The sequence below is a fragment of the Cetorhinus maximus genome, chromosome 18 (assembly GCF_964194155.1).
Source record: "Cetorhinus maximus chromosome 18, sCetMax3.hap1.1, whole genome shotgun sequence".
NCBI lineage: Eukaryota > Metazoa > Chordata > Chondrichthyes > Lamniformes > Cetorhinidae > Cetorhinus > Cetorhinus maximus.
Window position 1 is genome coordinate 96,879,208 of NC_135896.1, and position 17,298 is coordinate 96,896,505.

General features: G+C 44.3%; 1 protein-coding gene across 2 annotated transcripts in view; it reads left to right on the forward strand.

The window, feature by feature from the left end:
• LOC144693385 (formin-like) overlaps nucleotides 1–17,298 on the forward strand; it is a 337,591-nt gene that overhangs the window by 210,677 nt on the left and 109,616 nt on the right. For both annotated transcript variants that reach the window (XM_078563248.1, XM_078563249.1), the window contains one exon: nucleotides 6,518–6,610. In XM_078563248.1, the coding sequence (XP_078419374.1) occupies nucleotides 6,518–6,610 (93 nt within the window). The remainder of the gene's footprint in view (nucleotides 1–6,517; nucleotides 6,611–17,298) is intronic.

Genomic DNA, 17,298 nt, shown 5'->3' on the forward strand with positions numbered 1-17,298 from the left:
ATATCTTCATCTCCCTGAGATCGTGTAGTGCGCGTGTGCGAAGTTCTTGCTCGCCCCCCCTCCCCCTGCCCGCACGGGCAGCGCTAGCATTTCACATTGGGCGGGCCTTAATTGGCTCGTCAGCGCGAGATTGCCTTCCAGGCCCAATCACAGGGGGAGGAGTTGGCTTCCCAAACCACCCCCGCTCAGCCCGCACGCCAAGGGCAAAATTCTGCCCTTGGAGTTTAGAAGAGTGAGAGGTGATCTAATTGAAGCATATAAAATCCTTAGGGGGTTTTGCAGGGAATATTGAGAAATTTGTTTTCCCCGACTGGGGGACCTAGAACATGGGGTCACAGTCCCAGGATAATTCACTCATGGAATGTGGGCTTCGCTGGCTACCCCAGCATTTATTGCCCATCCCTAGTTGCCCTTGAGCAGGTGGTGGTGAGCTGCCTTCTTGAACCGCTGCAGTCCGGTTATTTAGGACTAAGATGAGGAGGAATTACTTCACTCTGAGGATTTGAAATCTTTGGAATTCTCTACTCCAGAGAGCTCTGGATGCTCAGTCATTGAACATATTCAAGAGATGGATCGATAGATTTTTGAGTACTAAGGGAATTAAGGAGCATGGGGATAGTGCAGGAATGTGAATTGAGGTAAAAGATCGGCCATGATCTTGTATGGCAGAGCAAGCTCAAAGGGCCAAGTAACCTACTCCTCTTATTTCTCATGTTCTTATGGACTGATATAGATCATTATTTGCAGAAGAGAGGGGCCCTGAAAATCCATTGCATTAATTCAGTGCAAATGTTCAGGATGCTGTTCAGAGGTGCCTCAGGCATTTAGGCTGTCATTTCAGTCCAGACTTCCACATGGGCCCCAACATCAACCATGCAGGCAATTAGTAAGCTTAGATCAAGCATGAGTATGGGCCATCTCCATGCCAGAAATGGGGCTCAAGCAAGGAGACCAGGCCAGGGATCTAGGCTTGAATTAGATGTACCATCTTCAAGGATACGCTGGGTGTCTCTCAGGGCTAAGATCACAGGAACATCCAATGATGGGTCTCCCCAACCCTGTCCCTGGCCATCTTCCAGTTTTGTTTGGATTGGGTGGAGGTTCCACGCCTGACAAACACATCCAGAAAGCAGTGGACAAGCATGGAACTTGTGTTATGCAAGTCCTGACCAGATTTTCAGCCATTTCAGTGTACCCTTGCCAAAGTTATGCCAAGAGTACATCAAAATGAGTGTGAATTTTGGCTCTACAATCTTTCTATTTGTATCACTTGTATTGCTGGGAAAGGTTGAACAGTAAGTTGGAAAATCAGGGTCAATGGCCATTGCCCATCAAATGTGGTCAAAATGTGATTGGCACCAGGAGAAAACTGTGCCCAATAATCGTGCTGCCACATGAAATATTCAAGCGCCTCATTAAAGGCTCTAAAATTAATTTAAAGGTGCGGTTTACCGGGTGCCTTTTCAGTACTATGCTGTGTGCTAAAATCATAATACTGGGGGCTAGCAGACCGGACCTATGGGAAATAATGACCTTGAAGGGATTTTTTTGAGCATTTGTAGGTGTATATTTTTCTCCTCGGATTTTGTACTTCTCTTACTGCATCGTTTTTGTTGCATTTTGGGGCAGACGGCTGTTTCTGAGAAAGATGCTTCCTCTTTCGTGCCTCACACCTCTGACTTTCGCAGGATCTATGCTCGAAAAGTTTCTAAGTGCAGAATACTCTAGCCTTGCAATCTGTGAAACCTATTATGAAATTAGGCATGTTCGAGTAATTACTGTACCTTAATTGAGCTATGTATGAATGGCTGGATTTGCCTCTTTTTAATCCACTTTCAAGCAGTATAGGATCACTATCAGCAGAATAATGAGGTGATATGGTCCATTATCACAATACTGCCGATCCCAGATATGACTGTGGCCTCAGTCTCTGCAATTTCCTCAACTATCACTCCAAACCCGTCCTTTGAGAAGAATATTATGGATATAATGAAATGGTGGCGTCTGGCGAATCATATAACTAGGGCTAGTAGAGAGGGCTTTAAACTAAATAGTGGGGCGGGGGTTCACGTGAGAGGAGATTTGGAAAATTAAAGAGAAAGGACAGGGCAGTAGTGTGGGGTTGCAATACGGATAGTGATAACCAGAGTGTGACAGGAAGGGTCAGAGCGTACAAACATAAGGGCGCACCAGCAAATAAGATCAGCGTAGGGAAAATGGTAAAAAGACAGAATTAAAGGCTCTTTATCAGATACATGCAGCATTCTTAACAAAATGGATGAATTGATAGCATAAAAAGAAATAAATGAGTATGATACGATAGCCATTACAGAGACATGATTGCAAAGTGATCATGGCTCGGACCTGATTATTCAATGGTGGGTAGGAACATAGGTGCAGAAGTAGGCCATTCGGCCTGTCCAGCCTGCTGCACCATTCAGTTGGATCATAGCTGATCATCTACTTCAATGCCACTTTGCTGCACTATCCCGATATCCCTTGATGTCATTAGTATCTGGAAAGCTACCAATTTCTGGTTTGAACATGCTCAATGGTTGAGCTTCCATAGCCCTCTGGGGTAGAGAATTCCAAACATTTACCACCCTCTGAGTGAAGACATTCCTCCTCATCCCAGTCTTAAATGACCTGCCTCTCATTCTGATACTGTGTAACCTGGTTCTAAACTCAAAAGCCACAGGAAACATCCCATCCACATCTACCCTGTCGAGCCCTGTAAGGATTTGGTAAGTTTCAATGCGATCACCTCTCATTCTTCAAAACTCTAGAGAATACAGGCCCAGTCTCCTCAATCTCCCCTCATAAGACAATATTACCATCCCAAGGATTAGTCTGATGAACCTCTGTTGCACTCCTTCTATGGCAATTATAGCCTTTCTTAGATACGGAGACCAAAACTGTACACAAACTCCAGGTGCAGTCTCACCAGGGCTCTATACAATTGCAGCAAGACACCTTTACTCCTGTAGTCAAATCCCTTTGCGATGAAGGCCAACATGCCATTTGCCTTCCTAATTACTTGCTGCTCCTGCATGCATAGAAAACTAGTATAAAATGTAAAAGCTTCTGTAAGTATATAAAAAGGAAGAGAATAGCTAAAGTAAGCATTGGTCCCTTAGAGGGTGAGACTGGGAAATTAAGAATGGGAAACAAGGAAACGCAGATACTTTGAACAAGTATTTTGTTCCTGTCTTTGTGGTAGAAGACACAAAAAAGCATCCCTGGAACAGTCGAAAACCTAGAGGCAAAAGGGAGGGTGGAACTTAAAAAAATAACTATCACTAGAGTTACGTGCTAAGTGCAGGATTTTATGTCCGCAAATTGGGCAGGCCGATCCACACACACACCCCACCCCCCCTCCACCACCAACGGCCCCCATCCACACGCCCCCACTGCCTTCTCCATTTTTCGGTAGTTGCATGGTATGACATTGGGAGTAATTTATGCCAGGTATGAAGAAGTACCACAAGGGAGCATGAAAAGGCCTGCAAACAGGACCATGACTGCACGTAGTAGCAGAGTCTGTTGCTGAAGGTGGCAACATTTGGATGTTAGTACACTTTCTTTTGTCACAGTTTTCAGGCCTTTGTAACAAATAAGGTGAGAGTGAGAGGGCACAGTGCCCTGTAAATTGATGGCTATGACCGACTTTCTTCCAGTTCATGGTCTAATCCAGCTCCAGCCTGAAGTCCTGCCCTGGATGCCCGATTGGGTGCGAAGACCCCCCTTCCCAATGCTAATTGGCCATCTTCCTGCTGGGCGGACACTAATTGGCCAGCCATCCCAACATGGCAACATGGCGGGCAAGCAGACCACACACTTCCAATTCCTCCTCCCTCACTCCATCCGCCTCTCTCACCCTGCCGGAATCTGTAAAATTGCAGGCCCTAGGAAACCTAATGGGACTAAAGAGATAGCAGCTGCATTGTTTGTAGTCTTCCAAAATTCCCTAGATCCTGGAAAGGTCCCAGGGATTTTTTTATTGAAATGTAAAAGATGCTAAGGGGGATTGACTGGGTGGATGATAGGAGGAAGATGCTGGTGTGACGACATAGTGTTTGCGCTCAACATTACTCCAGATTTCCTCAGCAAGTATCTGGACATGTCAGGGGAGACCTGCCTTTACTTCACAAGGCAGGTTGGCACGGTAATGTACCAACTGATGTACAATGGCTTGCAGATAACAATGGGAACGAGAGCCAGTCTTCCTACATGAGTGAAGGTTATCACAGCATAAAACTTGTAATGCACCTGATCACAACACTCACAAATATCTAGCAAGGGTGGAATGCTGCGTTTGCAAGAGGGCTAACCCTTACCTTTGCTGGGTGGAATTCAAGCATTAGCTGGAGGGTTCCCTCAAGCCTAAGACACCAAAGAAGAGCATCAAAGCCCCTATGTCAACCTGTACCGAAGAAAAGCATGTTCCCAGTGATGTCTGTAAGGACCCACGACTTTCGTGCTCCTGCCATTGCAGTTTCAATTTGGGGCCCGGATTTTCCACAACAGAGATGTAGAGAGAGCAGAACTTCAATCCACCCAGCGTGGTGACTGTTGACCTCACTGGGGTTAGTCTCATTTGAATAACGTACATGAGCTCCAGGCATTAAAAGACCCACAAAAACCTCTTTTTTTCCCCTTTTTATTCATTCTCAGGATGTGGACATCAATGGCAAAGCCAGCATTTATTGCCGATCTCTAATTTCCCTTGATGAGTTGGTGATGATTATCCTCCTTGCAGTTAGCTACAGTCTGTATCATGAAAGTTCTGTTGAGTTTTGCTGAAAAAAGAGACATGTTGAAGCTTTTCGTCCTGCACTCATCAGGACACTTCGCAGGAATACCAATATAAGGGAAAAACAACAATTTATACTGTATGTGAAGAGAGCGCTGATTGGTTGGCAAGTGAATTCTGATTGGTAGAGGCATTGCCATGGAGAATGCACCAGTGATGATGACTGACAGTTAGTTGTCAAGCATTGTTTGAAATTTAAACCAGGCAGCTTGACCCTGATTGATCAAGGCATTGCCCTGAGGAATGAGTCAGCGAATGGCTGTGATTTATTTTGTTTAGCTGAAACAGGAACAATGTGTGTACATATTCTTTCTTCTGCAAAGAACAGGGCCCTGTGTATTAATATATGTAGCCTCCAGCACACATAAATGCATCACACTGTGAGCCCAGTTGACAATCTTAAATTGATTGTCAGCGTAATTCTTAGTGCACTGAGGATTATTTGGCAAATGTTGTCCAATCAGAGAGTCACATCTAAATGCTGGACACTGTGCTTTGAGTTTGGCAGTGGCTGGGACATGCTGTGGCGCAAATTCAAACCCAAAATGAGGAGAGATGTTAGAAATAATCTTTGTACACAGGGTTTTTGAAGTAGCAAAATCTTTACTACAGGAAAGAGTTGAGACTGTTACATCTTTGAAAGGATAATTCATTAAATATTTGAAATAAAGAAGGAGGCAGTGCAACGGGGAGAGCGTGAAAACTAGGATTAGTTTCATGTTGCTCTAGCAAAGAGGTGACTGAGTAAATGGCCTCTGTGCTGTGTTGTTCCATAAAGATGAGGGTCCTTTAAACACCTTAAGTAGATACTGATTGTTCAAATTATTGGGAGTTTCACTGGATTGATGGCTGTACATATGGACAATTAACATTGAACTATTCACCTAATAGTAATAAGCTTTTAATCTAATGCAGATTTAAAAAAATATTGTAAGCAGTTCATATAGGGTTGCTTGACATCATCCAGGACAAAGCAGCGTGCTTAATCGACACCTCTTCCAACAGTTTCAAATTCACTCCATTCACCACTGATGCACCTTTGCAGGAGTGTGTACTATAAACAAGATGCACTGGAGCAACTCACCAATGCTCCTTCGACAGCACCTTCCAAAAGCATGACCGCTGTGCCCAGAAGGGCAAAGGCAGAGGATGCAGAGAAAAACCAGCAGCTGGAAGTTCCCCTCCAAGTCACACACCATCCTGACTTGGCACTGTATCCCCATTCCTTCACTGTTATTGGATCAAATCCTGGAACTCTCTTCCTAACAGCTCCAGATGGACTGCAGCGCTTCAAGAAGTCAGCTTCCCACCACCATCTCATGGGCAATTGGGGATGGGTATCTAGTGATGACCTTGCCAGCAATGCCCACGTCGCATGAAATAATTTTTTTGAATGGTGGCCAGTATTTACAAGCCGTAATCAGTACTAAGACTAAAGCAGCATGATCATTTTTTTTTGTGTTGCTGTAGTTATTTAAGTAATCAGTGCAAATAAAAGCATAACAAATTCAAAATGTTTGTGCAGGACCCTGTTTTAAATGCAACTTGGCTTTTGCTTGATTTGGCTGCAAGTTTGATCATTTTTGGCCTCTCACTGAACAAACTTTGGTAATTGTTCGTGAGATTTAGATTAAACACAGTAACCTTGACAAAAAATTGGGTTTTGAAAACTAATTCTTCCTTGGTGATTTATGTGTTTTTCAGCATGTGAGAAAGAAATAAGGCTTGTTTGCCAACAGTCATCAGAGCAGGAGCTACAACCTTTCAAAGAGAAGATGGAAGCATTTATTCAAGATGGTAAGTGTAATACACATTTTCATACCACTCGTGTACTGGAAAACCACAGAAATACAAATCACATTTCCAGATTTCATGTGACATTTTTAGTGCAGCTTCAACTGATGTTCATGTGATATAAAAGCTGAAAATTGCTCATTGTTTCCTGTAAGTATCTTAAATACATTTCCAGCCATGTAATATGACAGTATTTGACCATAATTCACAGGTGACATTGTCTCCTATAGACGTATCCAATCACACTAGCTTATGGAGATGCCCAATGTGAATCTTAACTTACATTTTGATTCTGCATCACAATCAGTGCTGGATTTATCTTGTTGCAGTTCTGAACCCAAAGGTACTGTAAGCTGCTTCTGAGTGGGGGATTCACCATTACCCCCCACCCCAGCTCCCTACCCACCTCCCAACACCCCAACAAACAAAACTACCTGGGGCCAGCAAATCTCTCTAGGGTAAAAGTTTAAAAATGTTGCTCTCTTAGTGAGATGAGAAGGAGCGAGTTTGCCCCTCCAAGACCCTTAAGGAAAATCTGTGCCTCTGTTGCCCTTGCCTTCCACAATCAGCAGCTGTGCCATGCTTGCAACTAGCATGGCTGGTAGAAGGCTGCTAACTTTCAATGAGGGGAGCGCAGATAGCCTTGGAGGACACCTTTGAGCTGCCCTAAGCCTTGAGGGTCTGTCTCCAGGCGGCACCAGCTCAGCATGGGCAGTCTGGGCTGGCAGGTTGAGAGGCACCAGGAAGGGCACTGGTGGAATGTCAACAGTGGGAGCAGAAATGCTGTCATTATGAAAGAGGACGTCTCCTTCGTACTATAAGTTGCCATTGGCCTCACCAGGATGGCACTTCAGCATTCCTAATTTATAATGAAGACAGATGTGAGAGCCTGCATGCACTGAGCACTGTGATCCACACCCACAATGACAGCCTGCGTGGCAGCAACCAATGTCTCACAACCTCTACTTGAGCTTCCAATACAGCACCTGAGGCATCGGGATAATCCCACCGGTTCTGCAGTGGAAGCTGAGAGTGTGGCCACCAGATGCTCCCATCAATGTTCAGTTTGGAAGTGCTGTCATGGAGTTGGTAATCATTCCCATGCTGGCAAGAATGGGCTCCAAGCTCCATGCAATGCCCTCTGCCACGTTGCAGCCAGAGTCCTCAATGCTCCTGGACACTGACGAGGAGACGTTCCAGCAAGCCTCCCAATGCCCCAAGCATCTCATCTCATATCAGTGTGCATCGTCATCAGTGTTGTACTGTAGACACCCCATCAATATCCTCATCTCAGTCACTTGCAGCAGAATCCATCTGCCCCCTTGCCCTCCTGGGAGCTGGCAAGTGAGCTATTCTTCCCCCCTGGCCTAGCTTCAGTCCACTGCCACCCACAGACACGCCATGTCCAGAGTCGCCACGTCCAGACTCGCCACGTCCAGACTCGCCACGTCCAGACTCGCCACGTCCAGACTCCGACTCTGTACTACCCAACAGGTTCTCACTGTGCACTACCTGAGCCGGTGGCTGTGAGTAAAAGACCAAGCGATGGTGCATTCTCATCACTCTCATGGGGTAGCTCTCCCTCCTCCTGCCTCTGCTCAGGTTGTCCAGGCAGTAGCTCTTCTGTATTTAAAATTATAAGCACAAGGGGAGGGTTGGGGTGAAGGGGTGGGTTGGTGGGGGAGTGGGTGGGGAGGAAAGCAGGACTTCCACGGTCACTGCATCTTCAGTTTCCACTTGATGTTACATCTCAGGATGAGTGTGAGGGTGGGGAAGGAGCGTAAGACTTTCATTTACCACCCTGGTCGGCCTTTACTGCGTGATAAGCCGCTCCCTTCTGGCTCCATGATGTGGCAAGCCATCTCTTCCAGGGGTCTCAGGCAATGGATTTGTGAAGACCCCTCTCCTTGATTGCAACCTTCTGCAATAGAGAGAGCAAAGTGCCAGTGGGTGCAACGCTTGGGTGATGTGCCTGCCAATGCTGAATCGTTGGAGATACGTGGAAGCAGGGAGAGGTGGGTGTGATGCTGGCAGCAATAGTAAACCTATGTGTGATACTCTGGGGCCTTCCAGTCTGCTCCAGGAGGTGTTTTTAATGTGACACCGTCACGCACCAGGTTGCTGCTGGCTAGCCTGACAGCTCACCCGCCCTTTGACAGGTCTTGTTCTTCCCCCTGCAGGGGCCCCAGGAATCCTCCTCACCAGGCAAACCTGGTGGGGAGCCAGTTTAGTCACCGACCATGTGACAGGTTGTACTGGCTACATGGTACCAGCCGCACGATATCCAGTTTTCCTGACCTGGCCATTGTTAGGATGATGCAAATAGTGAAAGGGCAAAACTGGATTCTGTTGTTATGGCCGTAATTTACCTAGGTCCAAAAAAGATCTCTATTACTCAAAGTACTAATTGAAAGGATAGCATTAAGAGGTCTGTAATTCTAGTTTAGTTCGTTATGATCCCTGTTGATACCGATACCTTTAAAAAGAAAACAAAGGAATTCCCACAATGCCAACCAAAAGAAAACAAATGGACAAGATTTCACCTTGTAAAACTTTTACTGTAACAAACCAACTAGAATCAACATAATTCAAACACCAAGTAATGCGGGAAGGATATTTCAAATAAAAAGGTAAATTTCACTTTAAATAGTCAATAAAATGAAGATATGCCCCACGTAGATATAAGCACATTCATTATTTCCAGCATAAATGTTGGACCATGTGCAATCTAACAGTCTTTTCAACTCAGCATCCACTATGTAGGATCTCTCAGTTCCAACTCAATTGTTTCAGCCCTTAAGTCACATTCACCACCATTCATATTCCATCCGAAGTCCCCAGACACGGCTACCACCAACAACGTGCATGTGTACTAACCCTCTCTCACTTGGGTCACAACAGTCCTGATGATGCAAAATCCCCAGAGGGGATTCTCTTCTCTGACCCCTTTAAATTGTCTGGTAGACCCTGGAAACACTGACAGAGCAGCAATTGTTCTTGCCCAGTCCACAATCCCTTCCACTTTCTTTCTTTAATTCTCTGTTCTTTACAACTGTATAAAGCACACAGTAACACAGGGCAGAATGTTCTGGTCAGTGTGTGGGGGCGGGCCCCGCACGCCGATGCGTAAAATGACTCCCGGTGACGTCGGGCGTGCGTCCCAACATCACCACCCGTCATTCCGAGCTTCAATTCGGCGGGTGCACACTGGAGTCGACTGCGCGCCCACCGAGCTGTCAAGGGCCTATTAAGGTCATTTATCAACTAATTGAAGTACTTGTCAGGGCTGCCCATTCGACCTAAAGGTTGTCGTGCAGGCGAAGAGCCCAGGCTGCCTTTGCATTTTTCATGGAACCTCATCCACAGGTGGGATGAGGTTTCATGAAGGGTTTATGATTTTAATAAAAAATTTTATTAAAATTCATAGACATGTCCCAGCTCGTGTGACACTGTCACATTAATCTCCCTGAGGCATGGAACTACAGCAGAGATTTCTGCGCTTTTTCACACAAGCGCTGGCCTGAATTCTCCCTCCTCCCCGTCTGCACAGGTACCGCTGAGCACTTCCAGGTGCGCGTCACGCTGAGAGGGCCACCCACATAAAATGGCGGTGCGCAGCCAATTGCGGGCGGCACTCAGCTGCGCGCTCGCTCCCGCCCAGCCCACCCAACGGGGAGAAAATTCTCCCCACAGTCTTTGCTTCATTCTCAGAGACCTCCTTCAATGCCAAGAACTGTTCAAAGATTGCCAAACAAAAAATTGTTTCATTCAGAGAGAACGTTGCATGTTTCCTCTTTACCCAAATTCTCACTGTTTTTTGAACTGCCAAATGGAAAACACTGACTGACACAACCCCACTGCAGTTAGCTTTCTATTTACCCTTTGCTTCTTAGCTGTTGATTCCCATGGCAACCCCAGGTCCTGTGGACATTTGTTGGAACCTAACAATGTCATAATCAGGAAACCATTTAATCCTCTTTCAGAATACTCCCCAGCCCACTTTGGTCTTAAAGGGACATTGCACAAAAAGAAAATAGTGCTGCCCAAAGCACATGGATCATCACAAGTTGTTCAGAGTATCAGTCACCATTATGCTTTGGATAAATGAAAATTTCTCAGAGTACAAAATGTGTCTTAACAAAAAAGCATTTCTTTAGTTGCTTCATTAGAAAAGCCTCTAATTGATATTAGGAGTTATTGATTTTTGTATTGTAGAATATTGTATAAACATCAAAATCAAAAGCAGCTTCAAATGACCAAAGCAACAACTTTAATAGCACAACCATATTCATGGTATCAATAATCTCTGGGATTACTGATTCATCACCATGTTGTTTCTGGCATGTGATCCATTTAGTGTTCTAGTATTTCCAGACAAACCAATATTGCCTTTTAAATCTGTTTGCTCAATCTATCTTCATGTATGTGTGCTGTAAATCTCCCTAAAGGAGATAAACATAATTACCACTAACATCATAGTCGCATAGCTTCTGTATGTGGATTGTACATTCCCATAAAACTAACAGGGATTCTCCAACTGAAAGCTTGTAAATGCAATATACACACAGTGTGGATGCCAAATCAGCACATAAACAATAGTCGTTGTTTGAAATGGTACAACTAAATTTACAGAAGTACACTTGTGTACGGATGAGGTTTTTTTTTGAATAATTACAATACTTCTGTCAAGAAATGTTTGTTCTTTTGTTTATTAAAAATAAATCATTTACAGTTAGTTACTGGTGTACCATATCTTTCGTAGGTGCAAATGCTAATCTGTATGTGTTACTCACAGGCAAATACCTTGGCACGTTGACTGTGTTACAGAATGAGATATGAAAAATACAAATTTAGTTTAATCAGCTGGATTTTGAGCAGGTCTGTTAGCTACAGGCTATATTTAATTCACACAGTAAACTTCAGTGCAGTTCAAGGTATGTTGATGCCAACAATTTTATTTTTATACAGCCTGTAGAAAAATAAAAGCAAGGCAGCAATGTTATGAATTCCAGTTTGAAAGATATTTATTGACCATGAGTGTTTGTGCGATAAGTGTAATCCCGTTCTAGAAAAAATTGAATATTACGTTGTAAAAACTTAAAAATGTAGAGCAGGTTCAGGCTGAACGATCACTTTTTCATCTATTTAAATTTTAGGTATGCTAACTTGAATAAAAAATAAGACCTACCTTCGAACAATTAAAACATGACCAGCATTACATTGGATAACACCCCCCCCCAAAAAAAACAGGCGTGGAGATGGGATTAACCTGCACCCATTCATTACATTGTAGACAGCATGTTAAATTCATGCTGCCTTGTGTTTTATATGATTGTTGCATGCAACCAGTGTTCATCAGCTGTACCCATCAGCAAGGGGCCCAGTTTCACAGATTGCTAGCATTATTAAAGGCAACCAGCAGCTCTTAAAGGAGAGTTTCACTGTGGCTGCAAGAAGTGAAGAGAGTATTTTGCCAACTAAACCTCTTCTGTAATATATTGAAGAATAGTTGAACGAGCAAGAGGACTAAGGATAGGTTGTGTGGCTCAAAGATAAGTTCAGGATCACGTTATAATGCCAATGAATAATCTGATTGAGCCTGAGAAAATGACCAGGCTGGTCAATGAAATTGGTGGGAAGGACGTGGAGTTTGCAAAAGGGAGGCAGTTTTAATCTGGAAGAAATTGGGGTTCATCCGGGATTTGAAATCAAACAAGTATCTTGAGAGCTTGAAAGTGTTAAAAAGTTGAGGGGTGGCGGAGGGATGGGGTCGGATGTGACCAATTCACGTGTGGCATCCAACCCCATTCCTGGGGCAATGTCACCGAGGCGTGGTACGCAGAGGGTGAGAAATTCAGCTGTCACCTGGAACATGCGCAAAATCAAAGATGTGTTAAGAATGCACCTGATCACATGGAGAGGCAAGTGCAATCTTTGATCACGTGCCTCAGTTTAACATGTGAGACCAGGGACAACTCTGCCTCGTGCTGTTGATTGACAGCAATTTGGGCACAGGGAGCTGGAAATGAAATGTCACTGATGCCATTTAAAGGCAACCTGCACTCTTTAAATAGATGGTCCACTTTGGCGACAGTGGGATGTTCTATCTCCAGTGAAAAATGGACAGCAGAGGTAACCCCTGATTCTCCACTGCCGTGCTGGAGGTGTTGGGACAGGGATGCTACTACCTCCTGATGGCTAAAGGATTTCCGGGAAAGTCATGCAGCATCAGTGCTCAGAGGTGGCATAGCAGGTGAATGCAAGGATCTCAAGGATCTAACTGCAATGGCACAGAAAATCCCATGATCTTACCAGAGCTTCCAAGGTAAGATTCCTATTCACACCTCTTAGCCTCCGCTTAGGTCTGCACCTACACTTCATTGAAGCTCCTTCTGTTGTTCCTGGCACAATGTTCATGTGCTATTGTCCTGACAATCACCCTGGTTGCCACATTAAGCATTGACTGTGTTTGGGTCCCTGATAGAAGTTATGAGCCAGGTGTTTATGGGACAATATTTGGCCTGAAGCAAACAGCATCTGATTCGCTGCTCTAGGTGGAAGAAAAGGGCAGTTGAGGAATGAAGCAGAGCAAAGGCATCATGACTACTGCCAGGGAACCAGGCGTTATCCACTGCCACTGATCAGACATCGTCTTCACATCTACAGAGTGAATGCCCTTTCTGGCGATGATCATTCTGGGGTCTTCATTTGGAGCATGCAAGACATTCTGGGGGAGGTGGTGGTGTAATGGTAATGCCACTGGACAAGTAATGCAGGGGCCCAGGCTAATGCTCTGGGGATCTGGGTTCAAATCTCACCATGGCAGTGGGTGGAATTTAAGTTCAATTAATAAAACTGGAATATAAAGCTAGTGTCAGTAATGGTGGCTAAGACAACTATCATTGATTGTTGTGAAAATCCACCTTGTTCATTAATGCCCTTTAGGGAGGGAAATCTGCCATCCTTACCCAGTCTGGCCTACATGTGACCCCAGACCCTCAGCAATGGAGTTGACTCTTAAGTGCTCTCTGAAGTAGCCTAGCAAGCCACTCATTTCAAGGGCATTTAGGGTTGGGCAACGAATGGTGCCCTTGCCAGCAATGCCCATGTCCCATGAAAGAATGAAAAAAAAGTTCTGTGTTTAACTAATAATTCTCTGGGAGGCCAGCAATTTGGGCAAATCCTAGGGCACTATCTTGATGCTTGGAAACCTCCTCTGCGAAGATGAAGGTACTGTTCCTTTGCTGAAGAGTACAGCTATTAACCTGCACTGTAAACTCATAGATATTCATTGATGCCCTTTAGGGAGGGAAACCTGCCATCCTTACCCAGTCTGTGGAGTTCCACAGGGGTCAGTGTTGGGACCACGACTTTTCACTTTATACATTAATGATCTAGATGAAGGAACTGAGGGCATCCTGGCTAAGTTTGCAGATGATACAAAGATAGGTGGAGGGACAGGTAGTATTGAGGAAGCGGAGAGGCTGCAGAAGGATTTGGACAGGTTAGAAGAATGGGCAAAGAAGTGGCAGATGGAATACAACATGAGGAAGTGTGAGATCATGCACTTTGGTAGGAAGAATAAAGGCATAGACTATTTTCTAAATGGGGAGAGAATTCAGAAATCTGGAGTGCAAAGGGACTTGGGAGTCCTAGTCCAGGATTCTCTTAAGGTTAACTTGCAGGTTGAGTCGGTAGTTAGGAAGGCAAATGCAATGTTGGCATTTATTTCAAGAGGACTAGAATATAAAAGCAGGGATGTGCTGCTGAGGCTTTATAAGGCTCTGGTCAGATCACATTTAGAATATTGTGAGCAATTTTGGGCCCCGTATCTCAGGAAGGATGTTCTGGCCCTGGAGAGGGTCCAGAGGAGGTTCACGAAAACGAACCCAGGAATGAAAGGCTTAACATATGAGGAACGTTTGAGGACTCTGGGTCTATACTTGATGGAGTTTAGAAGGATGAGCGGGGATGATTGAAATTTACAGAATACTGAAAGGCCTGGATAGAGTGGACGTGGGGAAGATGTTTCCATTAGTAGGAGAGACTAGGACCCGAGGGCACAGCCTCAGAGTAAAGGGAAGACATTTTAGAACAGAGATGAGGAGAAACTTCTTTAGCCAGAGAGTGGTGAATCTATGGAATTCATTGCCACAGAAGGCTGTGGAGGCCAGGTCATTGAGTGTATTTAAGACCGAGATAGATAGGTTCTTGATTGGTAAGTGGATCAAAGGTTACGGGGACAAGGCGGGAGAATGGGGTTGAGAAACTTATCAGCCGTGATTGAATGGCGGAGCAGACTCGATGGGCCGAATGGCCTAATTTCTGCTCCTATGTCTTATATTCCTGGTGTCAGCCATTACAGACAAGAGTTACCCTGAGGCATAGAAATTGAGGCCACAGTTAAGAGTATTTGTGTGCATGCAAGGGGCATAGCTCAGTCAGTCGTACTGCTGAAGAGTGCCGGACATACTACTACCCACTCAGGCTGAGCTAGAGGAATCCTATTGTGGAAAACTCAGCTGTAAACCCTCGCTACACTATGCTGTCCTTCACCCTCTTGTGCCAGCGGCTGCAGGTATATTCTGTCCTGCTTGCAGCTGGGTCCTCTTCCTCTTCCTTCAGTGCCAATGGGCAGACCCGGAAAAGTATCCACTGTATTACAATAAACAAGCTGACATCCCTGCAGAGGCAAAATGCTAAAGCTGCAAAAAAAAAAGCCACATTCCAGAACTTTTCCATAAAATTACCTTCACCACAAAAGACAGACGCACTCCTCCAAGCCCACCAGCACCCTCAAACAATTAACCAGAGACTTAACTGTGTGCAGCTGAACTTGTCTCTGAGGTGTCAGCTGTGGCTCAGTTCATAGCACCCTCGCCTTTGAATCAGAAGGTTGTGGGTTCATGTCCCACTCCCGGAAAAAAAAAGTCAAGAACTGTGAATGTACTCGAAAGAGTTGAACTTGTCTCTATATGTATCGCTGATCCAGCCTAGCTGCTGGCTGTTGCTGCCAAGAAATCCCTGGGCAATCATAGGAACCTACAAATCTAATATTAGCACAGTTGTGTTTCAGAAAAGCATCTTTCAGGAGGTAAAGGATCCTTATTTATATATTCCAATTGCCTCAGCACTCCAATCATGTGACTACCAGGGAAGGCTACACTAGATTAATTATGTAACCGATAATTGAGGTTGCCCAGACCAATATGATGACCGCTGAATTTCCAGGGAAGATCGGAAAGGGGGGTGGGGGCACCACTTCTTGTTGCTGTTGTTGCGTCTACTTCGCACTCTGCACTCAGGCCTGCACAGCTGAGTTCCCCCCAAGAGTCTCTGCCATTTTGCTCCTTTCTCTTGCATCTCCAGTTATATCTCTTTTGCTTTCTCTATCCAATCTTTTATTCTCCATCACATCTTTTTCTCTAACTCAGCTTGCAACTCTTTAGCTCTGCCAAATCGTGCCATTTTTCAATTCGTTTAATTGCTACCAGATTAACTTTTTTTTTCATTTTCCATGCAATTCTACCTTAAACATCACTCTTTTGTTCCTTGTCTCTCTGCTCATACTAGGGGGAATGGTAGTGCTACATGGTGTTGGTTACAGTTCGGTAGATCTGAAGAAATCTTCATAGTCATACGTGGGTTAATTGTAAGTCTTTCTTGACTCTTAGAATGATTTACAAATATACAGTTAAAGGGTACAAGTTAGGAGCTATCTCCATGCTTGCTGGTACACACGTCTCTGTCCAACACTAGACTGACCCTGAGTGTGGGTCATGCGCTTTCTTCCATCTTAACCCTATATGTGCCAGACCCTTATACTACAGGTAGCCTAGTGGGTGTGTTATGGGATGAGTAATCTAGGACTAATGGTTGAGAGAAATGAGTTCAAATCCCACCATGACAGCTGAGAAATTTAAATTCAGTTAATTAAATGTGGAATTAAAAAGCTAGTATTAGAATTGATGACCAGATTGTTATAAAAATCCACGTGGTTCACTAATGGCCTTTAGGAAAGGAAATCTGCCATTCTTACCTGGTATGGCCTACATGTGACTTGAGACCCATATTAACGTGGTTGGTACTTAACTACCCTCTGAAAGTGGCCTAGCCACGCATTTGTATTCAGAAAGGTGGCTCAGCAACACTTTATTTAGGGAAATTAGGGATGGGCAATAAATGCTGGGTTTGACGGTCATATCCTATGAATTAATTTTTTTAAATCTTCATTTGCACGCCTCTCTATTCCTCTCACTCGTTTTAATACCCTTTTAAAAGCTCAAGTTGTTATTATTTTGAATGATTCAGCAAGTATTGTCCCAAGCATAGATATAAAAATGCTGCATACTCCCAAAGCATGATTTCAATTACATAGTAGTACTTAGCGAAATAACAAACTCTGCAATAAACAGCATCCCACTAGAGGCTTGTTTTTCATTGATTGCTCCCATTGTAGGTTTTCACTTACTTGTCTGCTTCTTTTTAAAATTTTAAAAAGCAGTATAATCCAGTGATGAACTTTAGAATCATTGTTTACTTGGCCAAAAATAACTTGTGCATTCCGTTCAACACTTTGGCTAGAGGCCTCAGTATTTATTCAGTATGGAAAGGCTATCTGTTGCCTGTTAATGTTTATCACACATATTTAACACAGCGTTCCGGCCTGAATTTTTCGCTCATTTGGCATG